Source organism: Cucumis sativus, chromosome 3 (assembly GCF_000004075.3).
Source record: "Cucumis sativus cultivar 9930 chromosome 3, Cucumber_9930_V3, whole genome shotgun sequence".
In the NCBI taxonomy this organism is placed as follows: Eukaryota; Viridiplantae; Streptophyta; class Magnoliopsida; order Cucurbitales; family Cucurbitaceae; genus Cucumis; species Cucumis sativus.
In genome coordinates, this window is record NC_026657.2 from 27521368 (window position 1) to 27547554 (window position 26187).

The window sequence follows — 26187 nt, forward strand, 5'->3', positions numbered from 1 at the left end:
TACAAACTTTATTCACTCCCTATATACTTTTAAATTTGTCTTTTATAAAAGGAAGCTTTGTATTTTTTAACAACGAATTTTGTTTCTACGTACTCAAAACATGTTTATCTTATTTCACAATAATTATAAGAATAAAAAGTCAAACAATTAAATTCTCAATATGTAAAAGTATTTGATATTCCAATAATTCTGACATTCTGTCACTTGTTGTGAATAAGTCTGTAGGTAGGAAGTTCTTGTAAATCAGCAAACTATATAGCATATAATATCAGTTATCTGCCAAGTTTTTCCCTGTATTGCTTCAATACTATTTTTCTCTCTAACAAAAAATATCTAAAATGGTAGATTTTGTAACTATTACATTTATTTATTTATTTATATATACTTATTACAGATTTTCAAAAAAAAATTAACTATCAGACAACATCATTTGATTGGGTAAAATTCACACCACTTTTTAATCCTAAAATTTATTCGTTAGCCAAGTGTTTAATTTATGAGTCGCACTTTGAAAGTTTAGAAAAAATTTATTAGACATTTTCTAAAATTTAAAGATTTAAAAAGCACAAGATTAAAAGGATTAAATGGTAATCTTCAAACTCAAATATAGTTAATGTTGAGATCAAAGTAGAGTAAACATATTACAAATTAGTAATGGAGACAACATGTGATTTGAAGTAGAATTGAATTTTTTTAAAAAAAATATTTTGATCAGAAAAATAATACCATAACATATGATTGTGAATTAGTAGGAAAAAAAATTGGAATGATTTTGATGTTTTAGTCTCAGAATTATTGAAATAAAATTTATAATTTGAAATATTTTTAATGGAATAGAAAAGAAGTAGGGTTAAAGGGTGGGATGAAATGGAGCGTAATAGTCTTAAAAAACGCACCTATTGCGGCGTACTCTTCAAGCATTCTAACGTCCATTTTAGCCCTAATACACTGCGGGAAAAAAAGCCAACTTCCCGTTCCCATCACAAACATTATCGTTAAACATATTCTTGCAACTCGCGGCGCCCGGAACCTCCCACCGGCGCCTAACCTCACCGCCATCTCCGCCACCACACAAACTCCATGTACCACAAAGAAGCAAGTCACCTCCCAAGTCGGCGCCATTCTTCCCATATAGAAATATATCAATTCGTGCATAAGACCAGAGACTACAAATGTCGCTATCACCGCCACCATTGACGCCGGTCTCCTCCCGATGACGCCGATGGTTAGATTCCGGCATGGATCGTAAATGGTGAGGCGAAGGATTCTAGAGGTCATTAGATTCCATCGTCGTCCCCAAAAATCCTGTAACGAATCAGAGAAATAGGGCTCGTTGAAATAGGGCAATAACTCGACTCCGAGAACTGTTTTGGCTAGGGTGGCGGTGGTGCCGATGAGGAATTCGAGGAAGAAGTAGATTAGGAGGCAGTAGAACAGGGGAATTGCGTTTGGATGGAGGTGATTTTTGAAATTGATGGCGAGGATTGTGAGGATTAGGAATATTAATTTTGCGGAAGGGGGGATAAGGGAATGATTTGGGGGGGATTTGTGGTCGGGGATTTCGATTGGGAGGGAGCCGACGGCGAGGAAGCGGGGGAGGGAGGAGGAGGTGGCGGCGGAGCAGAGAGGGCCTTTACCGAAGGCAAAGAGGAGGAGCTTGAAACTGCCGAGCCAACCAATGAAAAAGCCGATGGGGCCTTGGAAATGGATGGTATGGAATTGGAGAGGAATGTAGAGGAAGAGGAAGAAGAAGGGGAGAATTAAGAGGAATTTGAAGAAGCCATTCGGGATTGAGTTTCTGATTGAGAAACAGAGAGAAAGAGATGATGAAACTAAGAAGAGAGTTTGAAGGAGGCTATGGATCTCGGAGGCCATTGTTAAAAGAGAAGGAAGAATGACGAAGGAGATTAAAGAAGAGTTAAAAAAAAATGGTGGAATGTATGATGAGGTTTGTGTTTGTGTTCTTTCTCCTTTGTTCTTGCTTTCTTTGTTGTCCCTCTTTTTAAGGCATGCAGGGCTGTGTTTTTTTTTTTACCCTAAATATTTTGCTAAATACCCTAAATCTTTTCTTTTTGGGCTTCAACGCAAAAGAAAGGCAATTGCAGATATAGTAGTTAGAATATGGTCAAATTATACAATTCCATATAATTAGAATTAATTAAACGGTATTATTGTAGCTAATTTTTAAAAACCGAATCCTTGTTGAGATAGTGATGTTCTTGAAAGGTTTCCTACCTAGATTATGAGGTCATCTAATTGTAATTAGTTTTATTGTAGAAAAGGCTTAATGAATGGTTTGAGTGAGCTATCAAGGGTTCTAATAAATGGGTTGGGTGAACTATCAACCTTTCTAAGCATTATCAAAAGGATGGAAAAGTTATTTGTTTTGCTATAATAAGACTTACTATTTACAACTCGTTGATTAGAATAACCCATTTGACCGGTTTCCAGTGGAGAAATTTTGGGTTAAATATTTGAAACAAAACCCATAGTATGAATTGAGGTATTTCATTTTCCCTTCTCATTCAAAGTTGAATATTTTGTCTTTATTAGGTCATCTCTCTACTGATTTCATTTTACTCTTTTTTCTTTTTCTTTTTTGAAACTACCAAAAAATGACATCACCCTCCAACAAACTTACATAGATGGAAGGTCTATTTATTTGTTTGTTTGAACAATATTAGATGTTAAGAAAATTTTACCTTCCGCTTATTAATTTATGTATTTATTTATCTTGGGCTTCAATTTGGAGTTTGCTTTTTTTAAAAAAATAATATTCCAATACAACTCACAGTTTCATAGATGAGCATAGGAAATGTTGTCTCATAATAATCTAAGATGCACTTAGAGGAGTTCATTTAACGTGCCGTGGGGCTTTTCCATTCTCGTCTCCCTCCCGTTTTGAATAATTTTAACTTTTATTAATTATTTAAAAATAAATTATATCCATAAATCTTAAATAATTTTTTAATATTTTTAAAATCTTAAATATTTTTTTAATATTTCTGAAAATCTTAAATAATTTTTTAATATTTTTAAAAATCTTTAAATAAATATTTCCTTAATTATCAACCACCTTTTTTCAAGAATCTTTTAATATTTTCGAAAATTTTAAACAATTTTAAACAATTTTTTCCTTAAAAATTTTCTAATATCGTGTCGTAATAGGTTTACAGTTTTTTTAGTTTCGTAATTTTTAAATCAATGCATACACATACTATTCAGTATATTTTTTTAAAAATTTATAAATATATATATATATATATATATATTACTCCATAATACATATATATTACGTGATTTGTTACATATATACTACCATTTTATATATATAGTAAGACATATATATTGACATACAGTAATAAAAAATATTTTCACCTTAATCATGTTCTTTGTTTTTTTTTCTTTTTGTTTATCATATAGTAATATTATGTTGTTAGTCATATAAACATTTATATCTTAAATAAGTCGTAGTAAACTACATATTCCTTAATAATTAGTATTTAAAATATATATTTATATAGTAAATACTACTTAAACAGTATAATACATATTCTCAATGTATCTATAATATGCCGTGAGAATATCATACATACATATTATCACTTCATATATAATTATACCTTCTATTTGTCGTATATTTTTTAAATGAACAATATATACTATAATATGAATGTAAAGTAAAGTATAATATGTTTGTTTTGTAATTTAGTATATATATATATCATTTCTTATTTACAGCATAAATATTTAGTGACATGTAGTTCTAATATTTTTTGGCATAATGGCAAAACAATACATACATATATATATATATTGTTTGTTCTTTTCCTACCACTATGTTCTTTGATCTATGTCTTTCGGTCATGTTCTTAATATTTTGTTTAATTATGGCATGTTCTGGTCATCTTATTCATATTTTTGTTTAGGAAAGTTTCTGTCAACAATATATCTATGTTTAATCTACTTCTGTTATGTGATTTATCATATATATACATCTTATTCATATTTATGTTATGTGATTTATACTATTATATATATTCAATCATATACAATTATAGTTGAATTTCATTATTATTCATTTGATATATACATCTGGTTAAGTATGTATTCATTTGATAAGTTCAATATTATCTATGTATGATATTTAGATTTTATTAAGTTTTGAAATAAAATTTTATAGATTTTATTGGTTTAACTAATTTGATTTGAAAAAGTTGTATGTTATTTTAATCCTAATTTGCTAACTTCAAATTAAAATAAATTAGTATTTTATCAAATTATATTTGAAGAATAAAAAACTCATAAAGTTTTAAATTATAAGTCACTTCTTGTCCCAAAGGGCATTTTACATGTTTAGATTGTATTCTTTTTCTCTATATGACTCTCTCTCTTACATAGTTTTTAAAATACTCTTTAGGATCTGTTTGGCAGATAATCCAATAAAATTAATGTTTTCAAATTCAGAGACATGTATTTGACGTACAACTTAGTTATGTTTCTAAGAAAAAAAATTCAAATTAATTTTATGATCCAAACTATGCAAATTCTAAGAATAATTTTTTTCTTTTCCCTCTAGAAAAAAGTTGAATTTTACATTTTAAATATTATTTCTAAAAAATTAAAAATATAATAGGTACGGTTATAAACACAATTCATTTTTTAAAAAGTATAACATGTACGTATTAAGTAGTTTATGATAAATTATAGAAAAAAAATGTAAAAACCATATTTAAATTAAAGTATAAAGTTGGTTAGGATCATATAAACTAAGCTTTTAATTTGATTCATTTACCTTGTATATGAAAAAACAACTTGCTCATTTATGAGATGAGCATCACAGAGGTTCTCGGGAAGAAGAGAAAAATGTGGTCGATTTCATAAAAATGAGGAGAAGTGTATATATACTTTTCTTCGCGGGGGAGAGAGATTGTAGTGTAAATAAAAGTGGATTTAAAATGAAAGATAAATTACTCACATGATTTCTTTAATTAGCTTGTTTCTAAAAACGAAAAAATTCATATTCACGTAGAATATCTAATAAATGCAAATTTTAATTATGATTTACTTTCATTTTTTTATTTTTAATATATTATTAATAATAAAAATGAATAAATTCGTCATTTGAACATACTGGTATAAAATTATGTAAATTTAGAATATTTTTGAAGGGTCTAATTATAATCATGTATAAAGATAATTAATTATATATCATTACTATTTGAAATATGCACTTTAACATAAACTAAATATTAATATATATTGTTAGTACTATTTAAATATTTAAAAAATTATGAACCTTAAACATTTTAATTATATATTTATCACATATGAATGGACAACCTTATAAATGATTCTATTATACAACATCTTTAACAGTTTGAACTTCAAGCAATAGTTGTATGTATATCTTAATTCTTTACCAAACGCTTCTTATGAGTTCTAATTATTAAAACTTAGTTTAACATAGGTTCAATTGTATAGTTTATATGGAATATAACTATTTGTTAATACTCTATCAAAGTGAATTAAACACCACAATGATAATGACATTGGAAAATTGTATGATCACACAACTGTTGAAATTAGTAGGAAAAGTGTTGTTTAAAAGATAAATATATCTTTTTCATGTTCTAAACTGTGTTAAAAGTAGTCAGCATTTATGATTTTGTTTTAATTCTTCAAAAGCAATTTTTTCCTTTTTCTTTTCTTTTCTTTTTTTTTGAAAAAGATGAGCTAATTAAGCCCATAAAATGTGTAACAAATTGGATCCAAACATTGGTGTGGTGTAGCTGTAGATCACACACATTTATGACTAGCTATCAACACTAGACTTGGCTCATTCATTATATTTGGAAGCTTGATCATCATGTATGATTTATGTTCACTATGAAAATAATGCATATGATTTATGTTCACTATGAAAATAATGCTAATTCGCATTCCATATTTGATTCTGGTCTAATTATTGTATGATTGCTATTTTATGTACATTCTTATTTAATTTAATATGATACAATTACTTTATTTTTATTTTGTTGTTAGTTGCTAAGAATTTTTTTTATTACGTTAGGATTGTCACCCGATTATCTTACAATTTTTTTATTAATTACTATGTAATTTTTTATTATTCTTCATTTTTGTAATCGAAATAAATTGTGTCTGTCATCTCATTGCCACTATAAAATACAACGGCGTATTTCTAAAATTAGCAAAAAAAATTTATGATAATAGAGTTTATGTCACCTACATTTTCTAAATTGCAAAAATAATAAATTTTAGAGCATGCAGTCGATTATCTTTTTATTACTGTCAATAACTAGGCATATTTACTAAATTTGCAATATAAATAAAAGAGGTGCTATGAGTTGTTTTTTTTTTTTTTTTGTCATCTAATACAATTTCCCAAAAATAATCATGGAAAATTAACCACAATGACAAAATATTAAGATAGTCGTTTGATCATCTTCTAATTGTCACATTTGATTACTTTTTTTTTTTCTTTCAATTTTAGTTAGTTTTCTGAAATAGACATTTGATTAATGACATTTGTCTATTACATTCTACTTTTAATTTTTTTGCCAACATGAGTTTAACTCAACTGGCACAAGAGATCTCGAGTTTAAATTTTCATCCTTATATTTATTATAATATTGTTTTTGTCATATTTGCAGTATGCATTCTTGCCAGGAAATGACGGGAGAGAGACTGTGGTGTGGAATAAAAGTGGGTTTGAGACTATAAGAGTCAGATGTAGAATGAAAGAAAAATTAGTCACATAATAAAAGTGGGTTTGAGTCTACTCTTTCAAAAAAACTGGAAAATCCATATTTAAAAAATCAATTATAAAATAAATTAAACCCCAATTTTTTAGTGTGTATATATATCCATATATATTGTTTATTTGTTTGAGGATGGCTTTTAAGAAGTTTGTGTGTGTGCTCATATTCATATAATAATAAAATGGAAGTGTTTGTTTAATTAATTAATTAAAAAGCACAAGAGAGATGAGAATGAAGGTGATAAACAAATATTAAGATCCTGAATCACAATTTTTGCATCCATTGAAACAATCATTTGTACACAGTTTTTACAAATGGAAAGCTAAGAGAATTCAGGTGTGAAAACTTTAGTACACATTATTTGCATTCAACACCAACAAAAAATATAAATCATAATAAATGTATAAACCAACGATTGATCTGAATTTCTGGAAGGTGGGAAAGTTTCGCCCGCTCCATGTCGCCTTCCTCAAGTAGTAGTTGCGGACAATCACAAACATGCAATTTATTTAATTTGGTGAGACGTAGCATTGCTTCTGTAGAAGGCAGTTTTTTCAATTTTTTGCAATTCCAAAGATTGAGTGTTTGCAAACATACATAGTTTCCTAACCATTCTGGCAAAGCTTCAATGCGTCTAAAATGTTGAATAGACAGAAATTGTAAGGCAGTGAGGTGTTGAAGTTGTTCAGGTATTTGCGTTACACTATTATTGCTCAACAAATCCTCTTCCAAAACAAGTTGTTTAAGGGAAGGAAGGTGCTGAAGGATGCCAAAATCATAATTCTGCATAATTCCAATAATTCTCATTACCCTCAAATTCATGAGATGACATAAATCTTCCGGCAGCTTGTCTAACCAACCAATGATTAAATACCATAATTTCGGCTTATTTCTCATATTTATGCTCAAATTTGAACATTTGTCTATTGTCAACCCTTCAATAGAACTGCAAAATTGTAGTCCATCTGGGAGTTTTGTCAATTTGTTACAACATGAAAGGATCAATGATTCAAGGTGTTGCATATTATTCTCATCAAAAGCTTTTGGAATGTTTAATAATTTGGGACATCCCCATATTTTCAAGCACTTGAGATTGGGGAAAATTGTGACATTTGATGATTCATCATTTGTTATTACTTCTTTCCATTGCTCTAAGTTGATCATATAACTGATTTCAAATTTCTCAAGCTTTGGGAAGAACCTTCTTTGGTTTGGATCATTGCCGTAGAACTCGTTGTCTATAACTTGGAGGCCTTCAAAGCTGCAAATCTGAAGTTCCTTTAGGTTGTTTAGTTGTCCAAGCATTGGAAGCTTTTCACAACTATTACAATGAGACAAATGTATCTCTCTTAAATTCTCAACAAAAATATTGTTAGGCAAATGTCTTCCAGCAAAGTTGGTGATTCTCAATGATTGGAGATTTATGTTTGGTTGAAGTCCTTCCAACACTTCCAAATCATTATCTTTTCTATTCATGGACCACCCTAAGTGTAGCGCCATTAAATTCTCCTTTCCTGCCAAATCTGCTCCCTTTGCTTCCTCTTTACTTTCAACTTTCTCCAAACACAAAACAGACAGGCATCTTTTCAAGTTTTTCAATGGACCCAATTCAGTAATCTTAAAACCTTCTTCAAACCCGATTACAAAATGAGACAATGTTTGAAGTTGAGTCAATTGACTTAAATGTGGAGGTGTTTTGTCAGCATTTGCCCCTAATTCCAAGTGCCTTAAACTTACCAAATTTGTAAAGTTCATTGAAAATTCTTCAATCACTGAGTATACGAACTTTAGCGTTTGCAAATTATGAAGTGAAACAATAGACTCTGGTAATTTTAATTCTATTGAATAACTTAAAATTTCTAGATATCTCAAGTGTTTCAATTGACCAATTGACTTTGGTAATTTATCACCCGATATCTTCAAGACACGCAAACAAACAAAGTTTCTTATCTCAACGTCAAAAAGTGTTTGATCTATATTGTGAGGAATCTTTTGAATGAAATCAATTGTGCGTAACTTGCCTGCAACATTTATCATCTCCTTTTGAAGTTCCTTCTTCGATATATTGCTAGGATTTAGATGCAAATCTTTATACGACCTTGAAGTTTCCATTGCAATATCATGTACAAGATCATGCATCTTATATTCTTCTCTTGTTTCATAATCACCTATCATATCTCTTATCCTTGTTTTATTGGCATCTTCGAATTCAAATAAGCAACGTGACAACAAGATGTTGAAGTATATATCTCCTACATTTTCCATTGTTGTGTTATTGTATCTTCCTTGTTGTGGTTGAAGAAAACCTTGGGCCATCCACATTTGAATCAATTCTTGTTTTTCAAACACAAAGTCTTTGGGAAAAATTGAACAATATGCAAAACACTGCTTTACTGAAGATGATGGTAAACGATCCACACTTAATTTTAATATAGATAAAACAAAATTTTCCTCTTGCAGTGGAGTTGTTAGCACATTTTTCAACATTTCCTCCCATCTCTCAACATCTCCTTCAAATTTTACTGCCCTACCCAAAACTCGTGCAGCCAATGGTACGCCACCAATTTTTTTGACCAACTCTTTTTGAATGATCCCCAAGTTTGAAGTCATTGATAGTCCATATGCATTTGCACTTTCTTTAAACAAAGACCAACATTGATCATCAGATAATTTACTTAAAAGATGACTAGGACATGTTCCCATGATTTTTGCAACTTCAGCACTCCTTGTAGTCACAAGGATACTATTGTTAGAGTTTCCAGTGATCTTGAGCAAACAATATTTCAAGTCATCCCATAGAAAAAAAGTTTCGTTCCAAACATCGTCAAGCACAAGAAAATAGCTTTGCCCAAGCATCTCTTTTTGGAGTTCACGAAGTAAAACCTCCTTGCTATCCCTTCCATCAGAAATATAGGCACCTTTTACATTTTTTAAAATATCAAGCAAAATCTTGTTGACAATAAATGGTTCAGACACACAAACCCATACAGTTTTATCAAAACGTTGTCTAACCAACTCATGGTTAAAAACTAACTTTGCCAAAGTTGTTTTTCCTAATCCACCCATACCAACAATGGGCAGGATAGATGTACGTTGATTATTGCTAGCATCAATCACTTGTTTCACTATACTTTCAACTTCAACATCCCTCCCCGCAATCTTATGATCTTCAAGTTCTGAAATTGTCTCTCGATATTGACTAATAACATCGATCTCGGGTCTTACAGTTTCAATCCCAACTAGTCCTAAAGGAGCAGCCTCATTGTAATGCTTTTCTAACAGTTGTACAAGGGTCATCATTTTTTTTGCCATGTCAAGACGAAAGATCAAAACATTATCGGTAGAAAGAGAGAAGAAATCACACACCTTCATTTCTGTTGTTTGGACCTTTTGTCGAAGATGTTCATAAACAATTTCGTCTAATAGATCCTCGGCTTGATAAACAAGAAACTGAAGATGGTCCACCCAGATGCTCACAGAATGAAGATGTAGTTTTCTGGTGTTGATATCGCGTAAGAAAGCTTGAGCGTTGAGTAGCCATTTTTGGAGGTTGGAGAGATGCTCCTGGAAGCCCCATGCAAGGCCAGTTTGCTCCCCTGCAACCTTCAACACATTCTTCAACATTTCTTCGACAGCAAAAGTCCATAGGAAATCAGCCATTGTGCAATTTCTAAGGTTGTCTGGCAGAAAGAATGTGGTCAAATGAATTGGAGAAGAATTAGATGTAAAATCCAAAGGATATGAATAGATAAAAGTGGTCTTTGTAAGTGAATGAGTGGACTTGGGACAGAGGAAGCTTCACAGAAATGAAATTAAAGGACGTGTCATTCTCATCTTCACACCTAACCTAACCCCACACACAAACAAACAAATAAAAATAAATAAATAAATAATACTGTACTTGAAATACTGTTTTTCAAATTTTAATGTCAAAATTTAGTGTTGATTTTGCTTCTGGGTCTCATTTTTTTTAATAACATATTTTCTTGATTAAAAATTAATCAAATTAAATTAAAAAATCTTAATTTAATGAAAAAACTTTTAAATTGAGTATTCATATATAAATTAAAATGGGAAAGTTAGATCTTAATTTTAATAAGAAAATATACTTTTAAAAAAATATACAACTCGAGTTGTATTTTTTAAAAAAATCAAATTAATCTTGTGATCCAAATGATGCAAATTCTGACACCAACTTTTTTTATTTTCATTATATCAAGCATTTGAATTATACATTTTAAAATATACCACCATATTAAATATTTTTTTAAAAAAATTAAAAATATAATATGTCTAAATTCATTTTTTGTAGTTTATGATAAATTATAGAAAAGAAAAATGTAAAACCCATCTTTAAATTAAAGTATGAAGTTTGTTAGAATCATATACACTAAACTTTTAATTTGCCATGAGAAAAAACAATTTGCTGATTCATGGGATGAGCGTTAGAGAGGATCCCGGGAGGAAAGGAAATATGTGATCCATTTCATGAAAGGGAGAAGTGAGCATATACGTATACTTTTGTTCGCAGGGGAGAGAGATTGATTGTTCAAAGGCATTAAGTGAGTTTTATGGACATCAAACACATAGGTTTAATTATGATTTTTTGTTTCAATTAAAATCTATAAACCAATTATTTAATTATACAATTTTTTTAAAAAAAATTTGCATGGGCAGAGAAATAAAATATATACAATTTCAATTTTTATTGCTCCCCATTTTCTTTGTTATACCATCTTTGACTCATTGATGGTGGATGCCAACCCATTATATTCCTCCTCGTGAATCATCCTCACACAATTCTATTAAACGTGTAAAATCTTAAATTAAAGATATATCTTTTTCAATTCAATAATAACGTAAGTGAGAAGTAAAAATGTAATTGAAAGAATAATTGGTATTTTATCTATTAAAACATGACATACTTATTAAAATCAAAACTCACTTAATTAAATATGTAATTTAAAGTTTATGATATGCTATTAACAACTCATAAACTTATAAAATCTTTTTTAAAAGAAAAAACATAATTAAAGTGCATCAAAAGCAATGTAATGTTGGTAAGTCTAACTTTAGGAGGCATTGATAATACATGAGCTTTGAAGTTTACCAACAAAACAAAACAAAACATGGGTGCATTAATTAAAATACAAGAACCAAAATAGTCCTTTTTAAAAAGAAATAAAACAGTAGTGTAACACTGAATAATATAATCCACTCATAAACTATAACCATCTGTGTAGATATCCTTTGATTTCGAAGGAAAAAGAAGAAGAAGAAGCAACTTAGCATATAACATAACACCTCCATAACTGGATGGATCTTTCAAAGATATCTTTGTTAGTATCGATTTATTTCATTTGATATCAGAAAGAAAATTTAAAGGGTGTGATGAGCTGTACCGTCACGTTCTTCACAAACGCGCCCAAAGCTGCGTGTTCTTCCATCATTCTAACATCCGGTTTTAACCTAAAAAACTGCGGGAAAAAGAGCCAAGAACTCGTCGTCATCACAAACCACCATGTAAACCCCGTCGATATAATTCTCGGCACCTTCAACCTACCCCTCACCGCTGACTTCATCGCCATCTCCGCTGAAAGACTAACTCCATGTAATAAAAAGAAGCAAGTCACCTCCCAAGTTGGCGCCAATCTTCCCATGTAGAAATAGATGAGTTCGTGCATCAAACCGGAGACTGCGAATGTTGCCGTCAGCGCCACCATCGCCGACGCTTTCTTCCCGACGATTCCAACAGTGAGTTTCCGGCATGGATCGTAAACGGCGAGGCGGAGGATTCTAGAAGTCAATAAATTCCATCGCTTCCCCCAAAAATCCTGTAACGAAACGGACAGATAGGGCTCGTCGAAATACGGCAATAACTCGACTCCGAGCGTCGCCTTCACGAAGGCGGCGGCGCCACCGATGAGAATCTCGAGGAGGAAGTAAATTACGAAACAGAAGACGATCAGGTATAGGGTTGGGTGTAAGTAGTTTTTGAAATAGATGGCGACAAGTGTGAGAATTAGGAGCAATAATTTTATAAAGTAGGTCGGGGGAAGAATGGGATTAGGATGGGAGCGGTTGGTGTCCTGGGGGATTTCGATTGGGAGGGAGCCGATGGCGAGGAAGCGGCGGAGGGAGGAGGAGGCGGCAGCGGAACAGAGAGGACCTTTACCGAAGGCAAAGAGGAGGAGCTTGAAACTTGCGAGCCAACCGATGAAGAAGCCGATGGAGCCTTGTAAATGGATGGTTTGGAATTGGAGAGGAATGTAGAGGAAGAGGGAGAAGAAGGGGAGAATTAAGAGGAATCTGAGGAAGCCATTTGGGATTGAGTTTCTGATTGAGAAACAGAAAGAGAGAGATGAAGAAACTAAGAGGAGAGTTTGAAGGAAAATTCGAATTTCGGCCGCCATTAATAATGGGGAAACTCAAAGGAATGAGGTTTGTGTGTATTTCTTTGTTGAAGATTTAAATGGATTCTTTATATTGATTGCGATTTGCGACTATGGGAAGAATATATAATTATATAGATACAAATTCTAATTATTAATTTTTTTGTTTCTATTGGAAAAGTCTTTAACTTTTTCCAATGGGTTTCGCTTGAGACGAAGGGAATTGTTCTAAATAATATAGTAGGAGATAATAAATGGAGGGCAATTCTCCTATGGATCGGAGATCACTTCTTAGATTATTATAATTTCAACGTGTTTAGATGTATTTAAACAATCATAACTATAACTAAAGTATGAATTTATTTTATCAGATTAAATTGATTAGAAGCTCATTCCTAAAAAATTGATTAGATAGAGATATCTCAATGTATCAATATATATATAATTAAGCAGATTCCAGTAAGTAATTTGATTAAAAGATATCCTGTTTAGAAAAGGTTACCAAGTTGAGTGAAGGGATGGGTTGAAGGGAGAAGAAGTACTTCATCAAAAGGATATGACTTTAAGTTCATTCATTTGTCACTTTCGTTTTATGAGCCCCTATGCCAGACTAAGCTGGATCTTCTCCTAACTGTATCAAACACTAGGTGGAGCACCCTACCACACCATTATCACTAATCTAATTATTTAACTTTCTAAAAACATTAACGGAACCATAATTGAATCAATTAGCAGCTTACATATGGTCCAGTTCAATAATAGAAATCTCTTTATCTCCCAATAATCAAATAATGAGAGGTCTAGTAATTGAAATCTCTTATTTTGAAGTTCTTTGTCTATTTTTTTTCTTCAAACATCTCATTTTGTGTGAATTAATAAAATTATGTATCTAACTCACTTTTAAACTTTCAATTGGATATTTAATAAACTTGTACTTCCTCTTAATTATTAAAGGGCACAACTCATATTTCTATCCCTTTTTCATCACTCAACTTTTATGTGTAATTATTCCATCTTTATCGTTTTTTTATAACAATTTAATCTCCCAACTTTGTTATGTAACAATGTAGTCTTTATATTACAAAGTTTGTAACAAATTTTGTTCTTATTGTAGAAATTGGTGTTAAAATATAATAGACTTCTTTTCCCTAAACAAGTTGATATATAAACTAATTAGAGACCGAGTATTTTTACAAAATTCATAGTTTACATCATGAAATAATAAAAGTTGACATCTAATTTTGATCGATGGTTATCTACTAAACAACGAAAATTAGGGTTTCATTAAACATACAATTCAAATTTATATATAATAGCTCAATTCAAATTCTAATGTGTTATCATAAGGGTGTTTTGAAGGATTTCTTTATCTCTCTTTTGTATATGACGATGGGTGTCCTAAAGTTAGGGAAGATCCACATATTTACAAAAAATTTCATCAACCTTAATTGATGATATGGTTGCTAAATCCTTCCCCGGTTAAATACAACATTAAAAATTATGAACCATATTAAGAAAAGTTGGAAGGTTCAGTAGATATAAAATTATAGAGTAAAGTTATAATTGAACTCTAAAAAAATAAATAGTTGTATTAAAATGATTGGTATTTAATGATAGAAAGAATGATATTATTGTTTAGTACTAAGGTAATGTGATGTAAGGTAAAGTAGTTGGCTACAAATATGAATTAACAAATATAAATTAGCAAATTATAAATTAATATTATAAGATTCAACAAATATCAAATCAATTAATAGATACTATCAGAAAAAAAAAAGTGTAATAATTTTGTAACTTCCAAGTTATTGAGAAAATATTTAAAAATAAAAGAAGAAGAAATGAAATGTAAATACAAATCAGGAAGGGACTAAAATTGTATTTTATTTTTTAACATAATTAAAAGGAATGATATTATTGTTCAAATTTGGCCATAAATTAATTGGAATATTATTTTTAAGAAATGCACCAAACAGCGCGTACTCTTCAACCACCCTTACGTCAGCCTTACAACTGTTAATAAACGGCGGAAAGAACAGCCAAAAGCAACTCCAGAAAAAAAATCCCACCGTCACCGGGACCGACACTATCCACGGCAGCGGACGCATCCTCCACCTCTGAATCCATACTCTCTTCACCGCCATTTCCGCCACCAGACATCCCCCGTGGAAAACGAAGAACGCCGACACTTCCCATGTCGGCGGCGGCCATTGACGAGACATGTAGAAGAACATCAGCTCGTGCATCACGGCCGATACAAGGAACGTCGCCGTAACTCCGGCGAGGGGGCCACACTTTTTACCCAAAAGTTTTGAGGCAGCAGAGGCTGCAGGGCGGAAGACGGCGGGGCGGAGGATTCCAGTGACGACGAGGTTCCATCGCCGACCCCAGAAGTCTTGAAGTGAGGTGGAGAAGTAAGGTTGGTGGAAGAGAGGGAGAAGTTCGAGAGTGCCGCCGCAGGCGACGATGGAAGCGGCAGCGGCAAGGCTGAGCTCGAGGAGGAAGTAGATGTGGAAACAGAGGAAGAGCCAGTGGAGTTTTTGAGGGAGGATGTGGGTGTAATTATAGGCTTTCACCATCACCGCCACTAGGAAGATCTTGACGGCGTAGCTTAATGGGGACTGGCGGTGGCGATTGTGATCGGATTTTGAAGGTAATCCTCCATGAATGGCAAATTCAGAGGTTTTTTGAAGTGGGGTTTGTTTTAATTTGACTGGGAAGGAAGCTATTGCACAGAAAGTACCTGCTCAGATGAGATGAACATAAATGGTTAAAGTGATTGTATAAGTTTAGGTTAAATTACAACAAAACATTGGCAAAGATAAGTTAAAAAATACTCCTGTCTATTCCAACTTTTACTCAAAATAAAAGCCAAAATTTGTGTTAAAAAAATTGAAAACTAATAATTAGTTAACACATCAAACTTAACTTATATTGACTGACACTGGCAAATGAACATATAACGAAGAATTGTGAATGATAAAAGTAGTATCGATGTTACCAAAAAGTAAAAAAGTAGAAAGGAGAAGAAAAGAAGAACAGAGAGCTGATACCGATGGAGATTCCGGGGGCGGCGAGGGGGCCAAGACCGGCGGAGAAGAGGAGGAGCTTGAAGTTGGCAAGCCAAGCAATGAAAAAGGCAGTAAGGCCACCAAGATGGAGGGAGTGAAGAAGAAGAGGAAGGTAGAGGAAGAGGGAAATGACAGGAAATATGAAAAGAAATCTTGTAATTCCGTGGGGAATTCTTCTACCGACGCCATAGCAATAACTCAAACAGATCCATATTGATATCCAAACTTTTAAGAAATTCCCAATCTCATCCTCCATTAATTTTATCTTTACTCTTCCCCGGATCTCTCATCGGATTCTCTCTTCTCTCTAAACTCCATCATTCAACTTTTGTGCTTCCCTTCTAATTGATTTTAAAAGAATGGTATAAGAAGATGGGCTAATAATTGTTAATATATATTCTTTTGAAAAATGACCCATTCGTAATCAATTATAATTGAGGGTTCTTTCTTTCTTTCTTTCTTTCTTTTTTTTAAAGCATTTTAGATTTGCCGTTTGAACTTTTTAACTCTTATTTTAAAAGTCAATATCAACAGATTTCAATTTTTTTAAAAAATGAATATATCTGTCAATGCTTAGAAGTTAAGTTAAAACATTGTCTAACCTTTTTTTTAGATTTAGAAAACATTTTATAAACTTTCAAAACTCTGACAAAAACTACAAAACGATTAAAACCGTGGATTTACTAAGGAATCGGAGGCTGGGGGCACGTGCCCCTCTCACATTATCGATTTTTGTATTTTAATATTAATTTTAAAATATTAGATTATAATATATATAAAATTTAACTTCATTTTGTCAAAATTTTGCTTATGACGTAGTAGTAGTTGTGCCCCTCCACAACCCGTAGGTTTAAATCTCATCTAAATAAATTTTTTCTCAAATATCAAATTTCTTCCTAAATTATTATAATATAGATTTTATTCAAAACATCAATAAATTTCTTTTTCTCAAATATCATTAATTTTTTTCTTAAATATCAAATTTCTTTCTAAATTTTAATGATTTTCTAAAAGAAAGATATCCAATTCTTCCTAAATTTCAACAATTTCCCAAAAGAAAAATAATTTTTTAAAAAGAGAAAAAAAAACTCATATATAACCCTAACTTATTTATGAGACCTCATTTGTTATCTAACAAACAAACAAATAAATAAAATGTAACAAAATCGGTAATCTAAACTTCCACTCTCCTAACGATATTCCATCAAAAATATATTATTCTTTCTTTTTTCTTTTTTTTTTGTATGCAAATTTTAAATTCACATATTTACGTTACACAAAAATTATGTGAAAATTGATGGTATTTCTTTATGGTTACAAATGTGGTGAATGTTATTGGAACATAAGTGAAACGTCGAGATATTTTTTCAACATTTTTAATATGTTTATTACATAGTGTCCGGTGCCCCTCTACATAGAATTTATGGATTCGTCCACACATATAAAAGTTTAGATGTAAAAATAGATAGTGTGATGTATAAAAATTTAAAGGTGAATTGAACTTGTAATTAAATCTAACCGGAAGTGCTTAGACTAAATGTTGGAATTATTTGTTGGTCAAATTTTAAAAGTTTTGTATTAAAATAAATAGAAAGATTATGTTTAGTGAGAGAATAAAATATTGTATATAATAGTAATGGTAAAAGCAGTTTGGCTAATTTAAATATGATTAGTCCACCCACCACCTTAGGAAATTAAATAAATTATAGTATATGGTCAATAAAAGGCCCAATTTTGTCCATCAAATTTAATATTAATATTACACAAACTTTTTGGCTCATTGCTTCTGCCTATTTCTTATATACATAACGTAACCTTTTTGTTTTTATTTTATGGTCACACTAAACCTAACTTTTGTTTTTATTTTATAAAATACTCTCATTTTTTAATTGCATTATTCTTCGATCAAATAAAATTTTGTCACCACAGTAATTATATCGAGCTCAACCCAATTCAGGCACAGTGAAATTTGGGTCCAATTCAATTTTAGCACAAGCCCATCTTTTGGGCCCATAAATAAATTGGACCTAAGCCCATGTAAGTCTCAACCGAAGGTCGAAGCGAAGTATGACTCCAAACTCTGAAGAGCTAAAGTTCGAAAGATTGAAGCTCTAAAAATATAGTTTTCTTAAATCTTATGAAAGATTTGAAAATAGAAGCTCTTAAGATTATAACTTCCTCCAAGCTTTGAAGATCAACAAACTATCCAAATGGGACAAGTCAAAGACCCATCCTCTAACGAGAACAACAAATTCAAAGGTCAATTCTCTCGAGAAAATCATCAAAACTAAGGTCAGTTGTCTAATAATAATAATAATAATAAAAAGCTTAAAGATTAAACTTTATTTTTAAAAAGAAAAAAAAAAACATCCAATACTTATATATAAAATAATAATAAGCCATACATCAACACTCCAATCATAATTTATTTTGTACAATCATTTACACTAATTTAATCTTTTTAATTAGAATTATCTATACATCAACTCTAATCACAATCCATTTTGTAAAATCAACCCTATTTAAAGAGTAGCACAAAAAATTAGAAATCAAACTGATTCAAATTATCAATACCAAAAAAAAAACTTATGATTTTAACTTACATATATAATTATTAAATCATAATTTTAATGGATACATTGTCTAAGAATAAAATTTTATCTTAAAATCATCGTCTTCTCATTGCCTTGTTTCTTGTTTGACCATGCAAAGAAGGAAAAAACTTGGATAATACATTGGGATGCACCCATCTACGTGCTTTTCCATCCTTCCATCACACACACACTACAAAAACTTGGTAGTTACCCGATGCAGTACAGCTTCGGGGACGATTACAAAATGTGTCGGACACAACTTTTTCGACATTTTCGTCAACGTCGAGAAGGACTTCGAAAAAATCATGTCGGGAGACCCATTCCCGACGCAGGACGAAAATGCATTAGAATTTCTCTTTTCCCGACGTTCATTTGGTCGACACCATCAATGTATCAGGGTAACCTATATGACTCTATCGACGTCCTCGTCACATCGAGAGAAGGCATTGCCTGATGCTACGTTGTGGAACATGTCCCTGATGTCATCTTATATGCGTCATAAGAAGACCTTTTCCCCACGCAGTACATGCATCGGACATAGTAATTCGAGGTTTTTTTTTTTTTTTTTGCTTTTTTTTTTCTTTCTTTTTTAGTTGTTATTATTGTTTTTTTAATTTTTAATTTTTTGTTTCGATTGTAGTTTCTATACGATTCCATTTCGATTTAATTTAAATAAAAACTGAACAACCAAAATAGTAAATAATATATCCAAATTGAAATTTTATTATAATTAAATAAACGTTGGTCACAAGAACACATTTTCAAATTTGTTAAAAAAATTACATGAAAAAAAATTAAAAAAATTTAGTCGTGAACGCCATACTGGATAGGTCCAAATCTATGAGGACACAAAAAAAATTAAATTTAGATATATATCATGTTAATATCACTAATAATGCAAAATAAACAACGTTAAAGGTAAAAAAAATGCTTATCACGAGATCTCCACTCATGGTCCTCTCTGTGCCCGACTCATTTCTTCAATCTTCTTCATCATTTCTTTCATTTGTTTAGATTGCAGCTCGGACATCCTTCTCTGCTCTTCAATCATGTACCTAGCTTCTTGAAGCTCGAATCTTTGTTGCTCAATGAGAATTACAGATTGCGAACAAGTGGTAGAATAATCGCTAGTAGGACTTGGGCGGGACTTAGGTTTGGGTCCCCAACTAAGACCTTTTGAGTAGCCTGGACGCTTACCCAAAATGATCTCGCAAATATCATCCTCAAAGAGTGGTTGAGAACCGTATGAGGTAAGCTGGACTAAAGTTCTAGCATTTGACTCTACAACAAATTAAATTTTATGTAAGTTATGAATTAGAGAAGTATAAGTACAAAATTAAAACAAAATCAAGTTCAAACTTACATGTGCATCCACAGTCGCCTGTGAAATAAATTCTCCACTCCGAGCATGGGTTACTTGGAATAATTCTAGCTGGGCGGCAGACCTCGTTCTTCAACGAGGTCGTGTTGTCGTTGTAGAAATGACTTTGACCCGCTACTGTGAATGTAAAGTTGCTTCTGTCTAGCAGTCTTGTTCGTCCATGATTGCTCCTGCATGAAAATGTTTGTTAAAAGTACACACACGTTAAGAAAACTAAGTGAAATAACACATACCATTACAATTTGTAGATCTCACCTGAAATGCACGGCTCATGTAGTGATTGTCCAGGAAGTACCAATCTTCCATACATCCCACCAATATGTGAGGTGGATTGGCACGTGCTTGTTCCGAGTTGTTGTACAATTTGAAATGTCTGTGACAGTAGTACTTGAACTCTTTGAAAGATGTGAGCATCTGATGCTAAAAAAATCTAGTAAGTGTTTGATCATTGAAATCAAGTACGAAAAAGATCTAGAAAGGAAAAACAAATTCACACGTTAGCTTTGTTTATACAATGATGTGTATGTCTCTACAAAAAAACTAATGCACTTTTGATTTTACCTGTAGATCGCCTGTGACGACCTCAATGTATTCTCTCCCAACATTGGCCCACTTAAGGCAGCGAACTAGAAATATATTTCTCTCATACACGCCAATGACGTTGTTGAATAGTACAACATGTGGAGATATTGGCTTTTTTGCTCCTGGAGTTATGGTAATTGGAATTCTACCATTCTTCTAAACGTACCTCTCCAACTTCAAGTTTCGAAACTACGACGTCTCCTGGGAGTTGGAGTGGGTTGAGACACTTCTGCTGGAGAAATCAAGTCATGTTATTAACAAATTGTGACTAAATGTAATTGTTCGCACTTAACATCAAATTAATTACCACTTGGGATATGTCACCTACCGAGGACGTCGTTGGTCCCACGTTATTCAACTCGTCGCAGAACTAGAGAAATAGAGCATTCATGTCATCAAAACTATGTGGGAATGAAGACATAGTACCTATAGACATATGATCCAAAACTAATTAAACAAATATGAGTACATGAAACTGAATGCATAAAATAATGAAATATGTGGATACGTGGTTCTTCAATATCATTTGTCATTGTTTGATTCACTTTGATGGAACAATCAGTAATCCTCATAGTTGTCTATGAAGTCGTCAGCAACGTTTGAACAAATCAGTCTTTCAACAATTGCAGGATCAACATCAGGACTGCACAGAGTGTCATCCTTAATTGTCTCGAAGATGTGATGTCCAACAATGATTTTCACTGTATTCAGTTATTCATTCTCAACATCATCGACTTTTGGCACGTCTCATATACGTTTATTATGTACCACTTGAGCAACCCTCCAATTTGTACCCTTTTTGGGTCCTCTATGTAAAATAATTGGTGGCCCTATGTCGCAAGCATGACTGGTTCGTTGATGAACAAAAAATGGGACGTGTTGATTGATTTGTACCCTAACTCCACATGTTTCCTATGACTTTTGTTGTTGTTTGTGTCTTACCACGTACACTTTAATAGCCAGACACGTTGTCCCATGGGATAATAAACGTCCAGCACTTCATCAAGAACATCGTAGAAATTATAATTCTCTCCATCGACTACCATTACTCCACTGTTTTGTGTAGTGTGTCTGGAATCTCGTTCTACCGTGTGAAACCTCACTCCACTATGTGAAATCTCACTCCATCGACAATGCATCCACTGTAAGACTGAATGAGTACCAATAAATGTAAGAGATGGAAGTTCACTGCCTATCCATGATACAATTATTCTGTATAGGAGGAGGATATTCTGATGGTTAATAGATGTTGCTCCACACCCTCTAATGAGTACCAAAATTTGAGTTCATACATCTCTTACATGGACACCTTATTCTTCTGTAAGCATCGACGTGGAACTTGACAATCTCTAAAAATTGGGACACACTCTCTCTATACTCAATAGATAATTTATTCCTAACTTTCATCTAACTCTTGTCTATCGTTAAAGACTAAAACATAAATGTTTGATCATTAGTCCTATATTTTCCCTATCAAAACCCTAAACTTATTTAATCCATGAATAAGTTATGCTCAATCCTCCCAATCTTTTAATTGAAGCTAAGTTCAAACTACAAAGGCTATCATAACTGCAGTATAGCCATGACAAATTAACCAAATACCCTAAAGAGAAGAGACTACCATAATTAATTGCAGGATGACCATAAGAAATCAACAACAAATTCCTAGTAGATCTACCAACTAAAACTATTAAAAACAAACAACAATAAAAGTTGAACTAAATGCTACAACCTATTAGTGGTGTGTTGGGATAGCCAACCTATTTCCGACGCCATTAGTGATGTGTTGGGAATAGATGCCCTTTTTTCCAACGTCTTTGACATCGTGTCGGAGGAAGGCCACCAGTACAATTAATGATTTGTCCTTTACCGGACGCTACACTGTAGACATTTTGAACGCCTACATAGTCTCATCGTCTACAGTAATGGGTCAAGAATATGTATACTTTTGCATGACGTTTTTGATGTGTCTTATCATGCATCGGGAACAGAAACCTCCCTCGATGTCAAACATGGTGCGTCAGAGGAGATCCCTTTCTAGCGACGTTTTGTCTTTTCATGATGTTTTGTGCATCAAGAAAATTCTCAATTTGTTGCAGTGACAAATTAAAAAAAGAAATTATTATTTAAAAATAAGTTTTAACGTTGTTTTAATCATTGCCCTACCACAAATGTAAATAAATAGGTTAGACCCTTAGACGTGGAATAGGAAATATTAAATTAAGGTAATCTTAAATGAAATAAAATATATGGTGAGTTTGTTTAATAGAGTAACAAAATCATAAATTGATAATAAAGATGGCATTGAACAACCACTAAGGTAGGCTGTATTATCTAAAATAAAATAACATTACCCAATCTAAGTGCATGTGAGAGAATAGTTGTTTTTATAATAACAACTATTCTATTTCTAACTACATGCATTCCACGTATGCCTATTTTTAAATTTTTTAATTTTTTAAATATTTTTCTTCTCATTTTATTTAATTATTTACGATTAGCTTTTATAATATATACATACTCTTCTGCCCTTTGTTGACTATTTTTGTATTTGAGTTAATGCATTCAAATGGTTACCTTTACTTAAACAAATCCAACCATCTAGAATCTATATTATAAGTATTTCAAATTGTTTATTTACTTTTTCAAGTCAGAGAAATTTGACTTTATAAAAGATTGGACCGAGATATAATTTTAAAATATTTTTTAAATAACAAATAACCAACAATTATATACAATAATAATAACCATTGAATAATGAGAAAAGTGAAGTGTGTGGGACTCACGTATAGAAATAATGAGAAAATAAAATAATGTGGGATCCAGTGTAGTATAAATATGAAAATAAGAACAAAAAAAATATGTGAGGTCCACTGCATGGAAGTCGTGGACAGGGTACATGACTTCACCTAAAATCACCTATTTTTCAAAATAGTTTTGCACCCACCCTATTTTTGATATATGTTTTTCCAAAATGGGTTATTAAAGTAAATTGATGATCTATTTTATAAAGAATATTGATGGATGAAAGTTTAATGATTTAATTGATAAAAATATATATTTAACCTAACGTAATATTAATTGATTCATTTAGAAAGAAAGAATTGAAATGAAAAGAAGACATAAAATTTATGATAGAAATGGATATTACTGTTAAAGAAAAATGTGCCATCACATGGCAATAATTTTATAAGATGGTAGATATTAATTAATGGCAGTACGTATTGAAGTATTGGTCAATTCTTGGTTGTGGAATTCAATTTTTTTTAAAAAAAATACATTTTTAAAGTTCTGAACACACTATATTATATATATATCATATAAATTTATTCCACGTGGTTCATTTATAGCCATTATTTTAATCATTGGAAAATGAAAACATACAAAATAAAATGAAAAAACAAAAAACTATTAAATTCCATTTACATCCTTCTTCTTCACTTCCATTCCCAAGACCAACAGATCAACAAATAATGGAGGCAGAAATCATAAACTTAACCAAGGTATGGTTAACCGTCTTTATTTCTCTCGGTTACTGCCACGCCACCGCCAAACTCCTCAATCCCGGCCCAGCCCGCTTCCTCGCCATCGCTCCCGTCGTCCTCATCTTCTTCCTCCTCCCTCTCCAACTTACCTCCATCCACTTCGGCGGCGCCACCTGCTTCTTCGTAACATGGCTCGCCACCTTCAAGCTTCTCCTCCTCACTGCCGGCGACGGCCCTCTCTCCACTACCCCGCCGCTTCCTCTCCACCGATTCATAGCCATATCTTGCTTGCCCATCAAGATCCTAGAAAACCCCTCGGAGAAATCGGCCCCCAAGAATAACCGAGCGGAAACCCTGAACGAAAAACCCAAATCGTTTCTGAACTACTCAATTAGAGCCTTAATCGTTGTTCTGATGGTGAAATTGTACGATTACTCTCACTTTTTCCACCCGAAACTTGTTCTGTTCATTTATAGTTGGCACGTTTACCTTCTCCTTGAGATTATTCTGGCGATCACGCAGTTTTTTGGTCGTAATCTGCTCGGAATCGAGCTGGAACCGCAATTTCGGGATCCGTACTATTCGACTTCGCTTCAGGATTTTTGGGGAAGGCGATGGAATCTGATGGCGACAAATATTCTTCAGCCGGCGGTTTACAAGCCAACGGTGAAGATAGCTGCTAGGGTAATAGGGAGGATGTGGGCGCCGTTGCCGGGGGTGATGGCGACGTTCTTGGTGTCGGCAATGATGCACGAACTGATATTTTATTATTTGGGGAGAATGAGGCCGAACTGGGAGATCACGTGGTTCTTTGTTATACATGGAATTGCTTTGACGGTGGAGATTATGATGAAGAAGATGTTGCCAGAGAAGCGGAGGTTACCGGCGAAGGTGTCGGTGCCGGTGACTCTAGTTTTCATATTCTCGACGGCGATTTGGTTGTTCTTTCCGCAGTTCGTGAGATTGAGGTTGGACGTGAGAGCGTTTGAAGAATACGCCGCGTTGGCTAATTTTGTCAAGAAGGTGGCTTTCTCATTGGTCGGTTGAGTTTTCTTTTCTTTTTTCTCTTTCTTTGGGTGGGTCACGGTAATTGGTGGGTTGTTATTAATTGTATTAGATCCAAAATCTAATAATTAAATTTTGATGAAATATATTTAATATCGAAAATATATAATATTAAAAATAAATAGCATTAAAATTAAGAAAATATAAATTCTCTAAAAAAGTTCACTTATGCCAATTTGTTTGTAATTTCAATATACATGTCAATCTAACCAAACTCATCCAATAACACTATTTATAGGCAAATAACTGATCACTCAGAATAGATATCCTCAAACACATGGTAAAAGAGGTGAATGTGGAAGAGAATGACACACGCACAAAACACTAATCATACATCTATTTTAATAATATTTATAATACATTTTCCTTTTCAAAGTTGATAGTAAATGAAGTCATGTAAAAAATATTAGAATTAAAATTTTTGCGTTACCTAATAAAGTTGATTTTGAAAAATAGATTGAGCTACTCTTTTTTAAAATATATTCAATCCCTACTCTTGAAGTTGACATAATATAATAACTCTGTCAATTCAACTATGTTTACCTAAATTTATATGAATTAGGCTATATGTTCATAATTTTTAAGCATGTTTGTTAATGTTAATTTTTATAAATCTATTTCTTAAAACCGTTTGTTGAATAAGAAATTTTGAGACCAATCACAAATTGCCACATCATTTATTAAGTTAATGATGAAAAGTACAAATAATTAAATTTAGAACTAATTAAAATTGACATTTGCCCCAAATTAAAGAATTGAAAAAAAAATATAAATTGACAATTCTAATAATGTCACATGTTTTCATCTTAATCGTTGGGTTAAGTTAATCATTTTGATT

The 26187-nt window shown here is 32.2% G+C and overlaps 5 protein-coding genes across 5 annotated transcripts; 1 reads left to right on the plus strand and 4 right to left on the minus strand.

The window, feature by feature from the left end:
• Nucleotides 1-668: 668 nt before the first annotated feature.
• LOC101222351 (acyl-CoA--sterol O-acyltransferase 1) lies at nt 669-2168 on the minus strand. The gene has a single exon (XM_004149695.3). The coding sequence runs from the start codon at nt 1873-1875 to the stop codon at nt 826-828; it is 1050 nt and encodes a 349-aa protein (XP_004149743.1). The 5' UTR covers nt 1876-2168; the 3' UTR covers nt 669-825.
• A 4865-nt stretch (nt 2169-7033) lies between these two features.
• LOC101222115 (disease resistance protein RGA2) lies at nt 7034-10565 on the minus strand. The gene has a single exon (XM_004149694.3). It carries the CDS (start codon nt 10440-10442, stop codon nt 7173-7175), a length of 3270 nt encoding a protein of 1089 aa, XP_004149742.2. The 5' UTR covers nt 10443-10565; the 3' UTR covers nt 7034-7172.
• Nucleotides 10566-12148: 1583 nt separating this feature from the next.
• LOC101221878 (acyl-CoA--sterol O-acyltransferase 1) lies at nt 12149-13195 on the minus strand. The gene has a single exon (XM_004149693.3). The coding sequence runs from the start codon at nt 13193-13195 to the stop codon at nt 12149-12151; it is 1047 nt and encodes a 348-aa protein (XP_004149741.2).
• A 1843-nt stretch (nt 13196-15038) lies between these two features.
• Nucleotides 15039-16625, minus strand: LOC101219514 (acyl-CoA--sterol O-acyltransferase 1). Its single transcript, XM_004149683.3, has 2 exons — nt 16225-16625; nt 15039-15914 (listed from the first exon to the last, which is right to left on the minus strand). The coding sequence occupies exons 1-2, from the start codon at nt 16496-16498 to the stop codon at nt 15055-15057; spliced, it is 1134 nt and encodes a 377-aa protein (XP_004149731.1). The 5' UTR covers nt 16499-16625; the 3' UTR covers nt 15039-15054.
• A 7647-nt stretch (nt 16626-24272) lies between these two features.
• On the plus strand, nt 24273-25331 carry LOC101221650 (acyl-CoA--sterol O-acyltransferase 1). The gene has a single exon (XM_004149692.3). The coding sequence runs from the start codon at nt 24273-24275 to the stop codon at nt 25329-25331; it is 1059 nt and encodes a 352-aa protein (XP_004149740.1).
• Nucleotides 25332-26187: the final 856 nt, after the last annotated feature.